Here is a 23,718-nt window from a genome sequence, read left to right on the forward strand (position 1 = left end):
TGTAGATTTCTTTGTGTTGGATAAAAGATGTTGAAAAAAAGCTACTGAGTGACATTTACCAATCAGTTTCTATCTCTGCTCCAAATACGCCTCAAGATTTTGTTCCTGTCTGCAAGACACAGGGAAAGCAGTGGCATGCCTCCCGGTAGAGCGCTGCTCTTTGAGCCATACCAGATTTTTCATTTTCAGTGAAGGCAATTAACAGAACACAAAAGAGTGCCTTGGATTTTGTAACACATATGCACAGCTACTACTAAATGTCCCAGGGACATGGTTGCAGGCCCTGTCAAGATCCAAGCTGCAAATTTATCTTGGTTCTTGAAAGAATCTGCTACAGCATAAAAAACAGGCTCTCAATAATTTGACCTTTATAGAAAACTCCACTGCTCAGGATTCTTTGTTCAGCACTCATTTGCCAAGGATGCCTGCTAACCTCAAGTATGTTAAAATCCATTAGGCCTACTTTGAAAAGCAAGGAAGAAAATAGTAATTATTTTTTTGGGAAAAAAACCCTTAAACCAAAAAAACAGACAACAAACACAAGGCTCTTCCAAGCCACAATAAAAATGACCATGTTTTATTCATAACTTAACCTACCAGTGATTAGAGGAACTACTTCATCATGAGAGAATGTTTCCAGAAGAATTGCTGCCCTTCCAGTCAACTGCAATGACCACACTTCGGAAGAAAGGCAAGCCGCTGTCTCCCCATTACTATTAACCTGACTAGGTTTCCAGCATGGCTAAATAATTGCTTGAAAGTTCTCTGTAGTGTTCAAAATGATCTGCTTATCTAATTAAAATATCATAGTTGGCCTTATTAAATTGGAAAATGTAGATAATTCAAACGACAATTCATCATTCTCTGGACAGCTTCTAATATTCTTCCTCATTACTCTGTCCTTTCAACATTTTCCCAAAGGATTTGATTGTTTAATCAACATGGAAGGCTAATGTGCAACACCTTGGAATCTATAGGCTACGTTTTGGTAAAGTTACATTACACATTTATGCTTATCCCATGAATCATCTTTCCTCAAGTTAACACATGATTTACCCTACAAAACACCTATCTCAAAATAACAAGAAAGAATACATTGGATTCAAGTACTATGCCACAGGAGAAAGTTGATAACTGAAAGAACTACAGCCCATACCTTGGCATGATGGAGATCTACTCCATACATTGATAGTTTTTTGGCATTCTCCAGGAAATGCATCTCAGCCTCCGCGGGTGTCATTCCCCTGAGGAAAAGCAACCAATTCCAGCATGAATTTTAAGGACACAGAGACCGAAATAAAATCCAGCACCTGGAAAACACTGTCAGTCTGTCAGAACTATAGTCATACAACTTAGATGGCTGGGTACCTACCAGAGCCAATGTCCTGGCACAGAGTCTGTTATCTTTCATTCTGTAAAGCTCTTCTCTAAGTCACTAAGAGGAGTCTTGTTTGAAAAATATTCTTATTAGGTATACTGCAGCAGGTTTTAACATTTTATGATGTACCAGGACAGTGCCTGAAGGCAGGCTACAACCCACACTGATGTCCTCCATCTACCTGTGGCTTTTGTGCAGCTCGATCACTTTATCCTCCAGCTCTTTAGTGTGATTAGGCGCAAAGCGAAATTCACTGACGTAGTCACTGCCGTACTCATCGGGGTCATAGTCACCGAGCTCTGACTGCACTGTGTAGGAGCCCAGCAGGGCCAGTGTGACAAACGAGCAGGGCAGCCGACCCGACACGATGTCATCTCTCAGCTGCAAGCAGAGGTAGTACCTGCAATCAAGCACCAAGCCAGCTAAGAGAGTGCTCCTCCACAATTGCCCTCAAAGGAGTGCCACCCAAGGACCAGCAAGAGGCCTCAGCTCCTCTACTAATCTGCAGACAACTCCCAAACCCAAACACCTGTTTTTCAGGTGTTAACACAAATAATGATTTTGAAAAAAAAAACCAACCAAACAAACAACTTGTCTGACTTATGGGTAGTCACAACTAATTTATCTTCATAAAGCATCATGGAGATTTCTTAATAAAATAGGTTATTACTTTGTTTAGTGACCTTAGAAGGATAATTACCCATTAAACATACCAGGTTTCTATCATAAATCACTAAGACGTAGAGCTACCTGATAATTCTTTTTGTTAAGGAGAAAAAATAAATAACCCCCCAAATACTGTTCATTAAAAGATAGCTGAACTCCAAGCCATTCAAAAAACATAAGTTCTCTCTTAGAAAAAAAGTGTTGAGGTTTCTCAAAAATACATTTAAACGATTTATGATGTGAAAACCATGGTGGCATTCAGTGTAAGGGATGATCAGATAGAAGAAAACGGAAAAAGTGTGAGTGTTAGCTAGGTAATGAAGGCACAGAATTCCCAGGGGAGATCTGAGGGTGACAAGAGTAAAAACGCAATACTTTCTTTTGGAAGATCTCTGTTGAAGTGTGAATTCTTGGCACACCGTCTTTCTGCACAAAGCCTAGCACAGGGGAGTCTGATCTAAGCCAAAGGCTTCATGCTACCTTAAAGGCAACAAGTAGTCCACAAAGCAATGAAGGTTAAAAATATCCATAGGCTGCAAAATGTTTTAACAGGTTTGGGAATGCCTTGCTGATGGCATAAAACTTGTCATGACTCCAATGTTTTCCTGCCTTATACCAAGGTGGAAACCAGGTGAGGTTTATTTTTCTTGTTGTTGTACTTGTAATCTGTATACAAAACCAGAGAGCAGAGGTGCAGATTGCAGAGTTAACTGACTGGGATAGCAAGGAGCAGCTATTTATTACCACAATCAACTGCTTACCTCATCAAATGACATACAAAATTCACATGCATGCTTATTCTAATCCCACTTCTTTCCTTTCACAGTTATGATTTTACTGACAACAATATTTTGTTACCACCGGCAAAACTGGGAATCAGGCATCTTTGTGAAAAATAAAATAAACTCTCAGGAATATGTATATTGGAAAAGTTTGTTTTTAGGGTTAAATTACAGAAAAGAAAAAGTCGTCTTAGCTGAGAAGACAGACACTGTTTACAGTGTCTTTTCTGCCAAAGCATTGTGTGTTTCCCATAAGCTCATAAAAGAAAGGAAGCCAATGAGAATACAAAGGATTCCTTTTCTTGGACAATTAGAGTGCAAGCACATCTATGAACAGCTTTTAAGCCCCTTCTAAAAAGGTATTTAATGTTTTAAACACCTGGTAATATCTTCAGATAGCTGGGCAGGGTCTGGAGGGTAGAATTTCACATTAAATGCAAACTGCCAAGCACCACCTGGAAAAGAACACAGGTTGACTGAAAGTACACTATGAGTGCAAACGGAGATGCTCACGCTGCTTGATTACCCACAGACTTAAGAATATCCCAGTCAAGCAATTAATAAGAACAGGATAGTAACTTTTTCCCACTGTGTTCTGAAGTTACACAATTACAGAACCAGATAAGGTTTTACAGCTCTTTTCTTAATTAGTAAGATTTCCAATGAAGTGAGGACCCTCAGGGAGCAGTAATTTTTTACTAACATTAAAAAAAAATGCCTGAAAACACTGTTTACTAGAATTAACCATCTGAAAACACAACGTATACTAGCTTTAAAAAGCAATACCCCAAAACACAGAGGCACTGAAAACACCACAAGCTGAAGTATGAAGAGGGTCTGGAGGGGGGTGATGTGCCCAGGTCTGGCTGGCCAAACCAGCTCACAGCATCCTCTCAAGAGTGCTGCCTCAGCACATAGCTCCTGTCTCCAGCAGACATAAATTACTGTGCAGACAAAACTGGAAGGACAAACACAGAGAACATGACTGAAAAACAGTATGTAACACTAGGGCATTCTCCTTTAGTAATTTCAGTAAGGGACCCCAGTAAGGGACGGATGCTGGTTTGCATCACTAGTTTGTGAAATTTTTTTGGAGTGTTAGCTTTAAATGTTGTAAAGTAAGAATATCAAGACTAAAATAAAGAGACCTGAATAGAGTGTGTAAATATAAAAGCTATTCTGAAAAAAAAGGGACACCTTATACTAGTGCATGTCTCGAATGCAAATAAAAAGCAGTAACAAAACCCCAAACCACAGTGTGCTAACAAGCAACACAGTGGGTTTTCAGTAACAGGACTTTTCACCAAGGACTCTGATGTGGAATTTACCTCTTGTAAGTATTTCTACCACATAAATTACAGTATTTCTGTAGTCAAGAAACTAAAGCAATGACATTGCTGTCTTCTGAAACACATTGATATCAAATTACAAATCTAACTATAAATAAATAAATAAATGTCTTTAAAAGAGATTGGCTGTGTAATGACGAAATGCTTGTGAACACTGTGAGGAACAGGACTTGCCTTATAAACTTTACAGGGTAGGGCTTTCCCATGATCTTTAATGCAGCAGCATGTTGTGCCAAGGTACCTCCTAAAGAATATGGGGTTGAATATGTGTCTGGTGCACTCTCCGGTAAGACAGCTTATACACTGGACAGAGTGAATGCTCACTTTCCTGGAAATACTGTCTGGTTGTCCTAATTCTGTGTTTTGGAATATTTCTTCAGAGATGACAAGGAAATTTCACTTCATACAAAGCCCCATCCACTGTTGTCATTCACACATCCAATAAAACAGGCTCAATGTGCATAAAGACTTTGACATTTACCATCAGGACTTCAGCTCTTGGTGATACTTTTGGGGTCCCTGATTTTAGGAATTGTTCTACTTTCTTGAACAAAAAAAGCTGGTGGGAAGAAGATTTGGCTGGCAGTGAGGATGGGGCATGGTCCCACCAGTAAGTTGTCTGGCCCCAAGGTGAGCCTGTGGGTGACACCTGCGCCCGTGATGGAGGGAAAAGGTCATAGCTCAACAATCTATTCCTCTGTCACACACAAAATAAATCAAACCTACAATACAGCTCTATCACATAGCATGGCCGGTTAAGATACCTGAGTAAGAGGCCTTCAACCTTCACTTACCTACAAGTTAGCAGGTTACAACTAACGGGGTGGAAACCAAGGCCATACACATTGAAATAGTCTCATTTCTTAACCACTGGGATGAAATCCTTGTGGTCTGCAGTAGAGTAACGGGTACCTGAGTGTTTGAGTATCAAGCAGCATTTAGCAGGACTATGTATATGTATTTTGGAAAGTGCCATGGGTAACAGCCCTCCTTTACCACCACTGCCCTGTTCCAAACTTCCAGGGTGAATTGTACAGAACAAGCAATTATCACTGTCATCTTCTGCAAATACAGCTGTCCCCCATGCCAAGTCCAGGATGAGACTCTTCTACCCTGGTTAATCTCCCGCTGTCACAACCTCTCATAGTCTATCTCATGGTTCAGGCACATACTAAATACATTTCAAATCAGCAGTGTGTAGCTGTGTTGCTTTACCTCCACTGACCACCTGCATAACCTGACTTACTGGGTTCGACAGCACCTTCCCCTCCGGATCCACCTTCTCATGAGATTAAAAAATAAAGGCAGGTTTTTATTACTTTTTATTGCAGATCACTTACTTCTAATGAAAATAACACTGGCAGAAAGGTGTGGTTGCTCATAGTAAGTGGGACAGTTTTCCAGCCAGCGTAAATTAACCCTTTCAATCTCGGAGAGGGAAGTGTTTCATTTGCCAGGTCTGACCCAAGAAATATGAACTGCCATTGGCCTGTGAAAGCACAGGTGCTAGAAGTGATCATTTACAAAACATGCAAGAAAAGAACTACTGATGTTTTCCTGACAAAGAAACAGTCACAAACACTTGATCAATTTTAAAAAGTGAAGGGGGGGCGGAAAAAAAAGGCAGGTCAACTTTTGAGCCTTGACAAGGCTTTCCTTTAAGAGAGTAGACAGCTAAATTCATAATAAAGCTTTTTAAAATATTCATGTGAAGCAGAAAATTGACTGGTTCTCTGTGAATTAAATGGCCATTTTAGGAGCAAAGTTCAGGCTTTTGAAACACAGGAAGGAAAGATGTTTCATACGCAGTGCTATCTTTGCATCACTGAACTATTTCAGTATGGGGCATGAACATCATTCCTGGATATGATATAAATATCAGCAACACAAAGAAATAATTTACATACATGGCCTAGTTCCTAAGGTTATGTTGCTTAATGTCTAACTTCAGATTTTTTTCATCTCTGAAAAACATCAAGCTGTTCTCCGCAATGCAAGCGTGTGTACTACAAAAGCCTCTGTAACTGCCTGCGCTCATTATGGGGTAAAACACCTAAACTGTGCAGGTAGTTCCTGTTCAAGAGACTTGGGACAGGATGCAAAAGATGACTATGAAATAGGCTTTATCACCTGGAAGGAGGGCACTCTCCTGGGGGAAGGCAGCGAGAAGGGGGCTGTGCCCCTGTCCTGCCTGTCCCCTCACTCTGAAGGCAGTGGGGCCAGGGCAAGGGTCTGGGACAAGGGGGCTGCCAAGCCCCCAGTGCTGAGGGCACCCTGGTGGAATGGACCCCGTAACCCAAGAGCAGTGAGTTACCCCAGCCATTCAAGAAGAATCCCAGAGGATCAGAGGGGCTGGGCAGTAATGGGTGCCTGGTGCCTGTGACATCCTCCATGTGAGCTCCTGCTGTCTCTTGCATTCCCACTTGGCACCATAGGGCTCTGATGCCTTCTACAAACACTTCTGGAAGTTTAGAGGATGAGACTTCGGGAAAAATTTTGGGGTCTGGATACATCAGAATGAAAGTTTTCCAGATCCCTGAAATTACCACACAAATGATAAAAAACTTACTTCGGATCTGCTTCTTGATTTCCTTGGCAGGGTCCAACCAGTTCTGCAAAGAAAACATTTCCTTTTTTTTCAACTTGAATTAGAAAACAATAAACATTATTTTTAAAATAGTGCTATATGTCAAAGCTAGAAAACGTGAAGGTCTGCCACCCCTTTCTCCTTGGAGCAGCAGTAGGCAGGGATAACACTAACTTTCAAGTGTGGCCCTGGGCAGAAACAGGATTTTTAGTAACCTTTCTAGACATTATGTGGCTGAATGGTTTGAAATAAATAAAAAACTCAGAAATTAGCAAAATAAATCCATAGAAAACTTTTTTTTCAGATTATCACCTGGAAAAATTAAATACCTACAAGCTTGTTAAGAAGGATTTTTTGTTTGGTTGATTGGGTTTTTGCTTTAATCTTGGGAGGGCTGAAATGTCTTGCTACAGGATAAGCAAGCAGGGTGCAGGACATTGCCCTCTTTGTGACCTAGCATGGGTACAAGGGGTTCCCCGAGGGCAGAGGGAGCACAGGTTGAAACCAAAGGCAGAACTGTAGTACCAAGGCTGCTCCCAACCATGCTGTGCAGAGCCCGGTGACTATGCGAGACAATAACCCTGCCAAGGAGGCAAGGAATTATCACGGTGATATGTTACTACTCCATAGATGCCAAGGAGCAGATGAAATTCCCGTGGAGGAAATGCATAGCAGCTTGGGGTCTCTTAGAGTCACTGCTGCAGCCAGAGTTTACAACTAATCGAGCAGCCTGCTCTGTACCTGCAAAGGCCCTGCACTTCTGCCTTGTCCTCTAACAGAATCAAATTAATATTTAAAGTGCGTCACACAGACCAGAACAAAAAGATTGTTTCCTTTAGGAAAGTTCCACTTTCTCCAAAGAAAGATAAACAGATGTATCAGATGAAAAAAACATACTAAAGAAATATCAAACAAGTAGAACACAATAATCACCCCCAACAAAAACATTTTGCAGCTGTCCAAACCCAGCCCATGGTGCAAAACATGAGACTGGTGAGCTCCAGCTACTTCTGAGCACAAAAGAACACTATGTTCCAAGAAATTAAAGATGCATCAGGATTTCTGTTTTCAAAGGTGACATGTGCTGTGGGCACATATATTTCCTGTCTGGAAGTTATCTGGCAGAGAATCGAGATAAATTGTTAAGCACTTTGACATTAGAAGTATGTATGATACTGATCAATAAAGGTGGTGGCAGGCAATATTCTTTTAGCTGTTCAGCTCTGTAAAGTAACTGGTGATCTATAGATGTTTAGTGCCTCTAAACCACCTGTTAATAATATGTTCTGTTTCCAGTACAGGAAAACACATCTATCTGGAAACGGACAAACATCTGCCCGTCTTTTACCACAACTCAAAACTAAGCATATGCTGAAGTGCTATCTGCACTGGTATGCATCAAGTCTTTGCTTAAATGATATTCTGAATCACATACAAAATCCTCATACTCAGAAGTCTGTAAAGAAAGGGGAAAAAAAAAAAAAAAAGACTGATTTCTTTTGTATCATATATAAATGAAACAAAGGGAATCCTCAAAAATAAAACTCTTGTTCTCAGAAGACATAAACAGTTGAAGTAATAACAGTTTTAACTCCATCAGAGAAGATCTTTCAGGCCATGCAAAGCAAAAAACACCTTCACCTGCCGAGGTTTCCTGGGCTGCAGCATGTATTGCTAAGCAGTTTTGTTACTGGTTTCTTTCAAAATATTTATTTTGAAATGCCAAAATTACACAGCATATGTTATGTTATGTTATGTTATGTGATGTTATGTTATGTGATGTTATGTTATGTTATGTTATCCTTTGGTACTCTCTCTTACATTATAATGCATCCAAAACAATCTCTATATATAATCACGTGCATGTTACATCATCTTGGTCACTGTTAATACACAGCTTATTTAATAGTAAAGTTGAGATGTGGACAACCAAAGTGCGATTCACTATCGCTGCCAACTGCTTCTGAAGACTAATATCTTCAGCCAAATCAACAATAGTGCAAAGATGAAGTAAGTCAAGACTTACAGCCTTACTTTATCTTAGCAGTTAGCAGGAGCAGCCAATCAATTCCTGCCTATCTGTATCCCAACCATAGGATTATTAAGACATATTTTAGTATTATATGTCTAGTAGTGTATCTATGAATGTAAATCTGACTTTCAACTAAAGCAATAATGAAATAAATCATACTACAAAGAAAACAAGCTACATGATTAACTTCTTTCAGGTCACAAATAACCAACACAGAGGGAAGCCAGGGAAACATGGGGGATGGTTTGCAGAGGTAGAGTGTTCCAAAAAACAACAACTCAAGCTATGTCTATGAAACTTGGCAAGGAAATGAAAAAAACTTATGGACTGTTGGCAGCTTTTTAGTGGGTGTCTTGGGGCGTTCTGATGTTCACATACCAAAGGCCAGCCACAGTTTTGTGGGTTACCTTTTGGTTTTCCGTGTCTCTGTATGTTAGCCCAAAGTAGTCCTTTTCCAAAAGATTCAGATGCTCACACACTTTGTCAAATAGCACTTGACCTCTGGAACGTTTCTGTGGGAGACGAACAGGAAAGAAAAAATCATGTTTGAGAAATAAAGTAATAAAAGCATTAAAATAACACCTTTTTGCTTGATCCTCAAATGAATAACTCCAAAATAATTTAATACAATTACTCTATCTTTCAAACCTACTGATCTGAATCTTTATAAAAATCTGCTTGAATGGGGCAAACCTAATTTTCATAGAAGTTCAGGTCTTCTTGTGGAGTCAAAAGTAAGTCAACACTTGTCATGTTTCAAAATCTCTTATCCTTCAGAAACTGCAACTTCAAATGCATGCTGAGGTCTTATCTCAGCAAACTGGAGCATTCTTCGTGTGCAACAGTAGCAACAAACAAGAGTGAAAAATATTCCCAGTCAAGGACTATTAGAGATGTCACTTGGATCAATCCACTGGAGTAAAAACCAAATACGAAGATATTTTATGGCTTCAGTAACAATGCAGACTGATTCCAGGATCCTCTTTTGTCTAATAGATGAGAGAATCTGATACATCACCCACTGAAAACACTGAAAGAGCCTAGCAACTCACTGAGAAGGCAGCTGGGTAAGAAAGCAGCTTTTCAGTGTCCCATTAACCTTCTTTACTGCTAACACATTAGTTGAGAAGATCTCTCACTGTCAACAGACAGAGCCCTTAGCAGAAGCTTTGTAGTATCTCCTGTATTGGACAGTAAAAATCCAGGTCATCCTTGTTCTTGACGTTGTACGTGACACTGAGAGAAAAAACTAATAAACAACTAACGCAGGCAGAAATGTTCTCTTTATATGGTACATGTGCCAACTGTGATAAGCATTAATAATGATAAACAATCCAAAATTATTTGGGCCACTGTTTCCTCACTGCCTGATTCTCTAAGTGCAACTCAGCTGAAGGAAAACCACTCCCAACTTTATATCAATCACATGCATACACAAATATTTTCGTTGATGTCAGCTCCTTGTTTTCTTTATCTGTAGCATACACATGACTTGAAGCAGACTGGAAATACACTGCTTACTTCAAATGCAGCACAGGAGGCTGACACAAAAGAGGAGAGAACTCTGCCTCTGAATTTACGCACCTCTGCTGACAGAGCTGTGCCTGGACTGCACTGCCAACCCAGCAGCCTTGGCTGGGAGGGTGAATGTTTCACAATCCAAGCTGACATAGCTATGCCAACAAACCCACGGAGCCCAACATTGGCCTCAAACTATTTTAGAAGTGGTAAACAAGCCAAAAGAAAAAAAAAAAAAAAAAAAGAATTGAGGCTTGCTGCTTAACACCCTGTGAAAACATAACAAGAGATGATGGAGGAAGTTGTGCACTGTAACCCAATTTACGTTAAAATTAGTATTGCTACTGGGGCTCTGATGGTATACTAGAAAGGAAGCAGGGAAATATCCTCTACTTTTTTATCAATGGGGAAACTGAAGAGTGTGACTGATAGAGTTTAACAAGTCCAGACAACTTTCTCCAGCTGAGAAAAAAACAGGCACAGAAGTGCATTGCAAGCGTATTGCTGTAACTTCATTTACTGTGTCTCCCAGCATCATTTGAGCAAAGGGCTCAATGGGCCTTAACTCTGCAGTCACATGCTTTTCACCCTTTTCCACTCTAGCCCAGTTCCTTTATAATTTCAAACAAATATTTAGTTAATTCTTCACGCTCCAGACTCGGAAGGAGATAACAAGAGATTGATGGTTTTATACTTGACGCTCCAGGGAGAGGATCAAGGAGATTAAAAAGATCTCACCACTAATGTGCAGAGAGGAATCAACTCAGAGTCTTCAAGTCAAAATAACCACATTTCTGCCGTAAGCAAGCAATGCTCTATTTTGCCAAATTTCTTGCTTTTCTACTTGGTAACAAATAAAGTGGTTATATTGAATGAAGAGAAACAATCAGGCTAGGTCTAGAGGATATTTGCTTTGAGAGACACTATGTCTGCACCACTGGACCATTTACATGTATTTGAATTATGATACTTCCACATCCTCTTACTTTGAAGTCACACAAGGCCAACACAGAAGCTGTTTTATGCAGCTGATCTGTGTGGCTGCACAGATGTCGGCTTTGTGAAATAGTAGCTAACAGCTACAAAGTCCAGTGTTTCAACAGGGAATTGCACCAAACAATTGTGAGGGGCTGTGCTGCAATAAAAACCAACGAATTAAAAAAAAAAAACAAACCCAAAAAAACCAAAACCAAAAGGCAATGATCAGGACTTCTTGTTTGGCTACACATTATGGGCAAGTGAGAAGAAGTATAGCAAGCCTAGAATAATTTGCATGGCTCATTTCCTATCCATGAGCAAATGTATCCTCCTTCTCCTATAGGAAGAGGCCCAAGTTGTACTTGGCCAACTTTCCATAAAATTCTTGCTGCATCAGGACACGGGAAAACCCTGCCAGTGCTTCAATAAGATGTTGGAAATAACATATATCACTGACAGCCCTTCCTGTCTGGGATCGTTTCTTCACCAGACACCAAGTGTGAACCAGTGGCAGCTGAGGGGAAGCCTTACCAGGACCACTGTCCTTCTCACTTTCCACAGAAAGGCCCACCAGTGTGCAGACAGATGAGTCGCAATGTCACAGCCTAATTGCTGCCCCTGAACACCTCTTCCCAAGTCAAAGCTGAGCCTGTGGGAGCAGGGCTTAGAGGGCTCCTGTCCTGTAGGGAGCGGGGCTGCCTGGCAATATATCTACTCATGCCCTCCAAATCCTCGTGTACTTGCCTTTCCATGACAAGTGGTGTCCTCAGGGGTCCGTACTGGGACTGGTACTGTTTAATATCTTTATCAATGATATTGACAGCGAGATTGAGTGCACCCTCAGCAAGTTTGCAGATTACACCAAGATTAGTGGTGTAGTTGCCACACAGGAAGGACAGGATGTCATCCAGAGGGACCTGGACAGGCTGGAGAAGTGGGCCTCTGAGAACCTCATGAGGTTCAACAAGGCCAAGTGTGAGGTCCTGCACCTGGGTCGGGGCAATCCCTGTTTTCAGTACACGATGTGGGATGATGTGATTGAGAGCAGCCCTGCAGAGAAGGACTTGGGGGTGCTGGTGGATGAGAAGCTTAACATGAGTCAGCAATGTACTGTTCAGCTTGGAGAAGAGAAGGCTCAGAGGAGATCTTATAGTGACCTTCCGGTACCTGAAGAGGGCTACAGGAAAGCTGGGGAGTGGCTATTCGTAAAGGCTTGTGGGGACAGGACCAGGGGGAACGGGTATAAACTGGAGAGGGGCAGATTTAGACTGGACATTAGGAAGACTTTCTTCACCATGAGAGTGGTGAGGCACTGGCACAGATTGCCCAGGGAGGCTGTGGCTGCCCCATCCTTGGAGATGTTCAAGGCCTGGTTGGATGGGGCCTTGGGCAGCCTGATTTAGTGGGATGTTCCTGCCCATAACAGGGAGGTTGGAACTAGATGATATTTAAGATCCCTTCCAACCCTAACTATACCATGATACTATGATGCTATGTGCGGCACTGCTGCTTTGTACCAATGCAGTATTAGCACACTCCCACTCTTTCTAAAACAATGCTGCACAAAAACACAGTGAGGGGAGGCTACTGCATTAATCCATTGGAAATTAAGAGGTTTAGTGAGGAACATATAATTAAAGCAACTGAACGGACCTCTTGTGCTCTTGTTAACTGCTTTTACTTTACTGGGTGCCCAAATAAGCATGCCAGGCAAGACATCGGTACCACTGGTTTGGCAGAGAGAGAATGGGAGGAGGAGGAGAGATAAGTCAAGTCACAAATTCATTCTGCTCTTCAACCCAGCTTAAATGTTAGCTTTCCACCATTTTGGAGTGACAAGTCTACGGCAATGAAAGACTGACAGTCTGCTGGTTACTGTGGGTCACAAGTTAATGTCAAAAAAGCCCAGCAATTTTCCAATAAAAAAAAAGTGGATTAAAAAAAAGGATAAATCAGAATAACATGCTATAAAATACTGGCCATATAAATAAAAAGCTTTCCTGAAAGGTAAATATGGTAAGGGTCTCCTTCAGAAATATTCTTGGCTAGTTTTCAGGCATGAATGGGATGAAATGAAATGTGTAGATCAGAAAAAAGAGACACTTTACTTCAAATTTTGGGAAATCAAGACCACAGAAAGAATTCAAAACATAGATTGAATGGTATAAATGAGTACAAAAGTTGAGGAGCAAAATCTTGATGCTTTTCACAGCCTGCTCCCTGCAGCTCCATAAAGGCCAGGGCTCTTGCTTGAAGCTGGAACGGGAATAAAGAACCTCCTGGTCAAGATCCCAGTGAAAAAAGCCAGCAGCAGTGAACTTGGCAAGCCTGTGCCCTCCAGCAATTCCTACATGCAAGAGAAAGGGGAAAAGGCCTCCCTCCTCACCAGCTTCTCCTTGGTTTTGGAGCTGAGCCTCTCCCTTCTTGGAAGGACATCGGCCACAAAAGGCTCTTCCATCCCCTATCTCACTTCCCTAGAAAAAATGCATGCTCAAACGCCTCCATGTCAGCTTTCTCAGTTCATATCCCTCCATCGCACCCTCCTCCCCTTACAAGATCATCAGACCAAGATTACATGTAGCACAACACTGAGTGAAGTGTTCAAAAATTAAGTACCTCCATTTTAGCTCTGCCTGGATAATAAGATTATTACAAAGTCAATTATTCTTATTGGCACACATTTGGGTACAATGTCTGTTATTTCTTAATGCAGAAAAATAACTGGAAAGGTTTCTTTTATTATGATTAAGCCTATAAGCTATAACGTACTTTAGATAAACATTAATAAAGCAAAAACCCACAAGCCTTTGATATAGATACATTGTCACTTCAGTCACAAAATATGCATTGTGCATTAATATAACCACAGAATTACAGACTAGCTGGCGCTGGTGGGCACCCCTGGAGATGGTCTAGCCCAATCCCTCTGCTCAAGCAGGGCCACATAGAGCTGGTTGCTCAAGATTGTGTCCATTTGGGTTTTGAGTATTTACAGGCACGGAGACTCCATAGCCTGCACGCGCAACCTACATGGCCATCCTCATAGTAAAAATACTTCTACTTTATGTTTAAATGTTTTTACCTTATGTTTAAATGGAATTTCCTGTATTTCATTCCATGCCCACTGCCTCTTGTCCTTGCACTAGGTACCGCTGAGCAGTCTGTCTGTGTCTTTACTTCTCCCATCATATATTGATACCTGTTTCTAAGATTCCCCTGAGCCTGCTCTTGTCCAGGCTCAGCAACGTCAGCTTTCTCAGCCTTTCCTCATTGAAGAGATCCTGCAGTCCCTTCACCACCTTTGTGGCCCTTTGTTGGACTCTCTCCAGCACGTCCGTGTTTCCCTTGTACTAAGAACCCCAGAACTGGACCGAGCACTCCACCTCTGGCCTCACAAATGCTGAGTAGAGGGGGAAGATAATTTTCCTCAACCTGCTGGCAACGCTGCCTTATGTGGCCCAGCACGGCACTGGCCTTCTGTTCTACCAGGGCACATTGTTGACTCTTGTTCACACTGTTGTACGTTAAGACCCCTAGATAATAATAAACCCTGTATTGCAGCAATCAACCCACCAAAACCATATGTTACTGTAGTGTAATAAGCAGCGAGGAAAATGACAGGGAATGAGCAACCAACAACTTAATACAATGATGTGACACCAACCTCCTTGTCATGAATATGCTAATAAGACCCCAGGAACCCTCTTTGCTATTTAGCGGAATATAGGGAAAAAAATCAGGAAGATTTCAAATCTTATGTGCTGGATAGTGCTTCTCAGACTGTAAGCCAGTAGTACCAGAGGAAAATACATGAGGATCCAGAATTGCCACCTCTAAGAGGTATATTTTGTTTCTTTGGAAGAGCATAGGCTTGGCTGGGGTCTAGGACAGCATTTCATGGCCAACTCTCTGCAGTGACAACTCTCCATGGAGTCAACTCTAACTCTAGTGGCTCCCAACAGAGAGCTGTCCCTCTGAAGAGTTGTCCCTTCCTGCTTGGCTGCTCCATGCCAGGAGGCACCATGTCTCCGAAACTTGTTCTTCAAGCTGCTGTGGCTCCTGATTTGTCAGTCTTGCGCTGTCCCCAAAACACAATCATCTGCATGAGCTGTCTTTGGGGCATTTTGGCACCCACCTTCTGACACACCCTCACTCTGGACAACACACCTTCACTTGCTGCATAACCTCCAACCTATCAGACTGGCCATCTTTCCCACCTTTATCTAGTGGAGAGATGTCCATGCCGAGGACCTGTCACCACTTTGTCTTCTTCCAGTCCGAATCCAACTGTCTGCGCAATGAATTGCTCCCTAAAGGGTCAATAATGCACTGGGACTGGTATCTCAGCAAGGCTAAGGAGCTTCTATTCTCAGAGGGTTTCAAGGCATTGACCAGGCAATGCCACACCTGGCCCGACCCAGTGCCAGTCATCACCCTGCTTAAATCAGGGGCCTTCTTGATCTCTTCCAACCAGCGCGACTGTGACACTAGACTCCCATGAAACTCTGCAGGTGCTAAGAGGTTAATCATTGTGCACCTGATTAAAGTGTAGAGTGTTAGCCTCATACTCTATTTTCACTTATGAGGAGATTACCTTCCTCTTACTGATAGGAAAATAGGATGAGAGGTTGAAGGGCAGAAAACAGCCCTGTCAGCTTCCTAGAAATGGAAGCTATTGCAGCCTCCAAAGTGTCGCATTTGGAGCGGTTCTATTTTTGCATCCGATACTGCAGTCTCATGCAGATGCAAAATGCTGAGCAAAGGGTGGGGGAGGAATCTTTCTGCAGCATGCAGGTATGTCCCTCCCATTTGAAAGCAATTACAAGAGATCACATTTAGACCGAATTTTACAAAGATAAGCCCGAAGAGACAAAGAGTCTCACAGCCAAACAGCTGTAAAGGGATTAATTATTGCCATCAATAACCATCATGTCCACTCCATAGTATCTAGAAGGTCAGGGCATCCCAATGAACTGAAACTTTGTCCCCCTATTTTGTTCAGTCAAGGAGCACAGCAAGACTAACAGGTGTCACAGCTGGATTTTAAAAGGAGAGTTTGCACATATCTTTCTGTGTGAATACACATGCAAACACAGTATCGTCACTTTCCCTGGAAAAACTGTCAAGCAGCCAGCAAACAACACAACACTAGCAACAGCCTGGCATTAAACTCTATACAATTACTGTAATAATTCCATTTGGGCACAATCGCTGGTTGAAGGACAAACAGATTAGTATCATGAAATCCTTGTAGAAGTTATTGGACTTTAACTGATGTTACCTGGTTCACATTCCTAATTAACATTTGCACTTTTCAAGGGACCTTAACCATGCACTGTATAAATGCATGGGCTGGCTCTAGCCTTGCATACAGTAATGTATTTCAGCATGTGGCTGTAGCAACCTCTTTGTTTTCCTCTGTTCTTTCTGACATGGAAATATTACCATTTTTTTTCACTTGCAATGTGCACGATGAAAATGATTCCAATGGTGTACAGATCTCTGACTTTTTTATTTTATTTACTCTTTCAATTTAAATTGTGTTTTGCAAGCTTGGTCAACACTTCAGTTTCTACACTGCATGGGCCACATGTTGGTCTCCTCTGCACAAATGCAAGGAAAACACACAGAAAAGTTAAAGCATACATGGCAACAAACAGCTACCATACACATGGGTATGTTTCTCTCTCCCCATGTTGCAGCTTCTGCAATTATTCTTGGAACACAAACAAGTGTAAGTGATTAGCCTGTTGTCAGGAGTACTTTGTACTCAGGGCAGTGAACACTCTCTTCCCATAAATTCCTCCAGCTGAGTCTCCAAGCGGCTGAAATTCCAGCCTCCTGACAACACCCTTTCTCATTCTTTCCTCAGAAATTACTCAGCCTATACAAAAATGTACAGAATCCCAGAAAACATTATTTGCACAAACTGCCATTAGTTGCAAGCTGAAGTGATCAAGTGTATACAAAATTCCAATATCACTTATAATGTGTCAATTGAATATACATATGCAAATATGAGCATAAGCATAATTTAATATACATAATACGTGCACACACTAACATACACAAATAACATAAGTGAACCCTTCTCTGACACAGAGAGACAGAAAAGTTTAAAGATAAAAGAAATAAACATATCCAATCTTTTTACACCAACCATTTTATCTTTCTCTGAGAAAAGTCTTGAGTTTGGTATACACAGAGTATTATAAATAAACATTTATGGGGATACACATATCCCTTGGATGGACACGAATACTCTCATCCAGTTTGTAAGCAGCTTGCTAGCAGGTGTAGGAGACACTGAACAGACCTTTCTGCCAGTCTTTCAGGTGGCAAAAAAATACAGATAATGTAAAGAAAATGTTCAAAGCAAAACACATTGTTTGGTTCTCAAACGGAAGTATCACTTAATCTTTTACATACTTCAATGGTAAACTGCAATTGCAAATGTCCCATGTCACAATTCCAAATACAATCTGCTGAATAAATAATTTAGCCAAATGTAGGGTAAACTAAGAACTAGGCAATTTCAGAAAGGTTTCATTCAATAAAAGCTATGTTAAATAGACTTTTTTTCCCCAGTGTGAACGTATTTCATATAAGGAAATGCTTTTCCTTAAAGCTGCATGCCAATAAAAGCTCTTCAAATGTTCTATTTCTCCATTAACTTTTTTATGTGCAAACCTGCATATGCACCTCAGTAGGTGATCAATATATTCTAATAGTCTAAAATAAAAACTGCCATAGTATTTTGCCTTTCTCCACTTTTTAATGTGGAACTCCATCCCATACTGCTCTGCGCATATAAACACCACGTAAGAAAACTAAGCAGACTAGAAGGTATTTTGACATACAGTGACGATTGATCATCATCTTATTTCCTCCATCAAGGCAGTACTACGATGTCAGTTTACTGAAACTGATTGTAATACAGCATATTGAAATGTATTACCATTCCTGAAAATAACCTTTTATGACACCTGTCTCTTAAATGTTTAATACAAGTTACAAACTTGCAGCAAGTGTCAATGACATTGTATAACACCACATGGTTTTTATCAGGGGGAACCTTCTTTAATGCCGTTTGAGCTTGCAATCCTAAAAAGCCAGGACTAATCTAAAATAACCCAGAGGACTGCTAAATCCCAGTAAGAAGATTGGTGACCTAGTCCCGATTCTGGCATGAAACCAAATTAGGGCTTTTGCCTTCTACATCATCACCAGAGATCACACCAGCACTGGCATCATACAAGCCTTAAGCATCGTGCCACGTGCGCTACATGATTTGCATGCTTAGGAACAAAGCAGAAACTTTCACGGCAATGCAAAGCAGCAGAAGTGGGCATCTGAGAAATAAATACTCTGGAGCATGACTTTCTAAGTGGAAGCGTAACAGTCACGGCTGCATGTGCACAACAGCTACAGAAGTACCTGTGAAATGTGATGATCATCAAATGCTTGGGCATCGCAAGTGCATCAACAAAATTTATGCTGTAAAAATAGTGATCTGGTTAAGAGCCCACAAGAACTACTCTCCAATAAATGGAAAAAAACCCCAGTGGATAATATTTCTCAAACAGCAGTTCTCAGTACATTGATTAGTTTCACACATTTGCTAAATCCTGACATAAAACAATAAACCATATTCCAAGATTTTGGAGGCTTTTCAACAGAGAAACTACCCCCCTCGCTCAGCTTTCTTAAGATTGTTTGGGCTGGGATTTTAACTAGATGTGCAACTGATCCATTGCCTTAATGCCTCTTGATTGCCCTATGCCTCCTGCAAAACACTCTGCAGTAACTCAAGCTTGGGATTCGATACAGCAGTTGAAGCTTTCCAGTGAGGGTCACAGAAATAAACATTTTCCTTCTTCTACCTCTACTTGGATGAGCTCAGCGAACGCTCATCTCTCCTGTGTGACTGCTATCTGTTCACAAACCCAGCACCAACACAGCAAGGTGAACCAGCCACTACCTGTACCATAAATAGTTACTGGCATAGATTAGCAAAAACTAATCATAAATATTTTGTTTATTTTCAGCTGGAAAAAAGCTCTACTTTGAACATAGTCCGATTTACAGAGTAATCTTGCCATGCGAATTTAAAAGCCACAGAGCTCTCCCTGACCTACATTGCCAGGCTGCACTGAAAAAAACACCCAACAAACAAATGACCCACTTCACACAAACCACAGCACAGAAAGATGCTCTTGAGGCAGGAGAGACAGCACAATGATCAAACTTTTAGATTTGGGATACCTTAGACACTTTCACACCATGAGTGATGGGGCTGTCAAGAAAAATAATGAGTGTATTCTCAAACTACATCCAAGTTTTATCCACTTTAGATGAAAATCGCTTCTGCCAGAGCAAGATAAACCATGAGAGACAGACCTCAATGCCTATCAAAGCTTTGCTTTGCAAGCAGGTGTTTCCTCACCACCCTGTCCCATCTCTGATATTTTGTTCGCTGTATTAACAGATAGGCATAAAAAAATATAAAAGCAGATCAGTGAATACTGCACAGGGCTGAGTTGAAAAAATATGACCATACGACATGTTAGGATTTTATATGACATTTACTCAGTTTCTGGCTGGAAACAGCAACTCTGTTAATGTGGGAACAACTATCAAGAGTTGGAGATCAATTCAAATGGCTTAGTGGGGAGCTGGAGCAGGTAACAAGCACTCAATTAATACAGAAACGAGGCAAGAAACATGATAAAGTGCACTGGGCAGTGACAAGAAAATCAGCAACTTCTCTGGCAGGATCGGCATGGGAGAAGTGGTAGAACGGCCACGCTGTCGACTGGAGACTTTAAAAGCTGAGAATCTGTTTGGAGAAAGGAAAAGAGCAGGCAAAACCCTTCTTCCATAGTTTGTGATTTATATTCCAGTATGTATGCGGAGGTTCAGTGCTGGCTTTACCAGACACGCTAGTAAGAAATGTGGGGTCTCCAGGATGAGGACCACCCTGGGCAATGCACCTAGAGAAGACAAACTTGGAGGGACTGATGCAGTCTCACTCTTGAGAGTCCATCAGCAACAATGGTGACAAGGGCAGGACTCCTGGGGCCAAGTGACCTCTATTTGTCTGGGGCAAAAAGTGAGTAAAAGATCATAGTCTCTTGGACTCTTGCAAACAGATTAACCTGCCATGAGCCTTGCAGTATGTGGGGTTGAGCGTGCACAGCCAGAACTTTTTTAAAAACTTCATTAGACGGAAAACAAGCTCCTGTTGCCTGACTTGTGCCCAAGTGGTGCACCAAGAGGAGGGAACCAGAGGCAACATTTCATCAGTAAGTTTTCAGCTAACCACTTATTCCCTACAAAATGCAGTTTCAGGGAAGATGAAAATATTTGTCAATGTAGGTCAACTGCTCTCCGTAGTTTTCACCATTATGGAAAAATGGCTGGCACCTCCAAAGTATTAAAATGAAGATCTTTTTGTCTCCTAAACCCATCATTTCACTGTTCAAATCATTACCAGAAACTATTAATGAAAGGCAACAGATAAGAGCACTAAATGAAGGAAATGGATGTGGAGAAGAATCATACTTGTTAAACTTTTTTTAATGTAATTTTACATTTTTTGGCATTTATTTTGATTGCAACCAAGTCCTTTGCTGTGCCAACAGGTGAAACTAAAAGCCCAACCTGCTGTTTACCTGGTATGAAGCCCGATGGAGTGACTTGGGTTTAATTCTTGGTTCTTCCTCAATCTCTGTAAACTACTTGTATATTAACTGGAAGAAACAAAAGAGCCCCCAGGTGTCCAGTTGTTTAGGTGTGTTTTCCTACCAAAGTTATGAGACCTTTTCCCTAAATACCATGCAGCCTGGGTATTCCTAGCCATGAGGAGCACAGGGGAGCTAGGGGAGCTGAGCCTCTCCTGGTAAGCCCCACAAGTGCCACACCAGCATCCTTCCTTGCTTTGTGGCATTTCCAAAAGGATTAGCTCAACCTGAAGTCACTTCTTTTCATTTAGATTTCTTCAGCTTCAGTGAAATAACATAACAACAACTATAATACCACCATCATAATCATCATCACTAAAAGGGAACGCAAACATTTTCATTTTTGTTTCAGTTACCAAACTGAGGCAAAAACCCTTCTTCTCACAGTTGATTATTGAGAGCTTGACAACATTGGTATTGATTTGCAGACCATTACGCTTCTTGGACTGACAAGTAGTCTAACTCATAAAAAGCTACCTACAGTATTTTAAAAAAGCAAGCCAGGAGAGTTATATATTAACTCTATTCAGCTGGAACACATTCAGGCAATACTCAGACTCCTACTGACATGTGTCAGGTAACATAGATCTTAACCGAATCCCCTGGCTAATCTAAGTCAGCCTTAATTAGTGGGTCTGGGGACAGAAAACATTCTGTGTAACAACAATGATGCATCTCAGCCCAGTAACATTTACTGAAACACATCCTGGGGAAGAAACAAAAACCTAGAACAAAGCTCTTCATATTAAATTAACTGAAATGTAAGCAACGAGTAGGTCAAAAGGAAAAGACTTATTAAAAAAATTCCCTCTTGCTTTCAGTAATCAGTTTCACATGGAAAGACATTTGCAAAACACTGTGTGGAATTCATTAAACAATTAAAATGTGCAAGGGGTAACTGAAATGGTATCCTTCACAAAGCAGAGTGAATCTTGTTACTGTGGTTTCCTTCCTGACCTTAAAGCCTACCTCAAAATGGTTGAGAAATTCAATGTCATTAAGCTCCCTGTGCAAAAGCGTCGCACAGGTCCAGGCTGAGACGGCTCCTAGGGAAGGGCTAGCTCGGATGCCTCGCAGGGAGGGGAACAATGGGGCCTTACATTCCCCCATCACCCTAGAGAAACACAGAAGGGTTTTGCCTCCAGAGGCAGTCTTGCAATCCAGGTTTGGAAAAACCAGGAAAAGAAACACATGCAGCATTGAAGTCAGCCACTTCCCTCCTTAATTTCTAGCAATGGTGGCAAAGTAGAAATAAGTCTGCTTGTTCTCTGTTCTTCAAAACATGTCCTGTCACCATCTTTAACAACTTATTTTTTTAGGAAGCATCCATGTATTCTCATTTTTCTACAGTAAAAAGAAAAGTTCATGTGAACACAATAGTGCATGACCACTTGGTCTCTAAAGATTAGTTTCAGCACATACCTGTGCAGGGCAGAAAGGGACTTGTTCACTCCAATCTGCCTCTGTTGCTATTCTAAACTCTGGATTTGAATGTATGGAAATAAACTATCTCATCACTGCAGCTCAAGCCAAGCATGCTATTCTGAAGTGACCTGAGGATGAGGGGAATCCTGCTACTTAGTAAGAAAACGGGGTCTCCATGCAGGAGTCACCAGAGGTTCATCACAAACGCGTAGCAGGCTCTAGAGCATGGGATACTCAACTACTGCCCAGGTCCTAGCAGCAGCTTGACTGAGAAAATTTGATGAAAAACCCCTAAACAACAGTGTATTTTTATGAATCTTCTCCCACCTCAGCTGATCCACATACACCAAGACAAGGGGATACCGGTAATGTTTTCTGAGACATTGGCTATTCATGTGCTCTGCAACCTATCTGAATCCTATGGCAACTCACTCTGTCTAAAGTAGTGCTGCAGAGATGGCATAGGCAGGCTGTCATGGAAATGTTTATTTTCATTTACTGGTGTCCTGCATGATAAGAAAGACTGAGCCATGACACAACAAAGAAAGAGTATAAATTACCAATGGGCTCAGGCAGCTGAGCTTTTGAAAATGAAATCTAATTATTTTACCATTTATTTAGACAGATTATGTTAGAGCTTTCTGATCTCACTCTGTGATTAATAACATGTATATGTTTAGAGCAGAAATGATGAAGGCAAATTCCAACCTGTTTTAGACACTTCAGATTAGGCTACATGTAAGAGAGGGCATGACAGCTGGTTCCACTTGCATCTTTTAATTAAAATGCAGTAGTCTAGATAATAGAAATTTGACATGGGGCAGAAAGCGAAGAGTAGGGAAACAAATCCTAGAAACAGTGTAATTGTACTGCAGCACTTGAAATTCCCTACTTAAAGTGGGAAGAACCCAGAAATAAGTTATTTCTGCTTGTTTTCTCATATCTTAGGAAAAACCTGAACAAGTGTGTTCACGGTCTTTCTTTAATGTTATCTGAAATCAATTTGCAGTCTTGGATCTGGCTCTATCTTTAATTCTTCAAACCAGGAAATGCAAAGTACAGAGCTAGCTTGCTTAATGGAGAAGTTTTCAGCATCCTCTTTGCAGTGCAGTTTTGGTTCCAGCTGTGGACTTGGCCACTTTTGACAAAGAGCATTTGCAATACTGATACTGGCTGTCAGAGTGCAACAAAGAGCCCAAGGAAAACTGCTTCCAGCAGGGCTGGACATCTAGGCGGAACTCACTGCTCAGTATCCCTCTG

The 23,718-nt window shown here is 41.3% G+C and overlaps 1 protein-coding gene across 30 annotated transcripts in view; it reads right to left on the minus strand.

Annotated features, from left to right (window-relative positions):
- Positions 1-23,718, minus strand: part of EPB41L3 (erythrocyte membrane protein band 4.1 like 3) — a 140,690-nt gene that overhangs the window by 30,811 nt on the left and 86,161 nt on the right. For all 30 annotated transcript variants that reach the window (XM_054057932.1, XM_054057930.1, XM_054057934.1 and 27 more), the window contains exons 4-8: positions 9,202-9,306; positions 6,745-6,787; positions 3,206-3,281; positions 1,560-1,778; positions 1,157-1,244 (exon numbers count right to left, since the gene is read on the minus strand). In XM_054057932.1, coding sequence (XP_053913907.1) covers positions 1,157-1,244; positions 1,560-1,778; positions 3,206-3,281; positions 6,745-6,787; positions 9,202-9,306 — 531 coding nt within the window. The remainder of the gene's footprint in view (positions 1-1,156; positions 1,245-1,559; positions 1,779-3,205; positions 3,282-6,744; positions 6,788-9,201; positions 9,307-23,718) is intronic.

The sequence above is a fragment of the Cuculus canorus genome, chromosome 2 (genome assembly GCF_017976375.1).
Source record: "Cuculus canorus isolate bCucCan1 chromosome 2, bCucCan1.pri, whole genome shotgun sequence".
NCBI classification, from domain to species: Eukaryota; Metazoa; Chordata; class Aves; order Cuculiformes; family Cuculidae; genus Cuculus; species Cuculus canorus.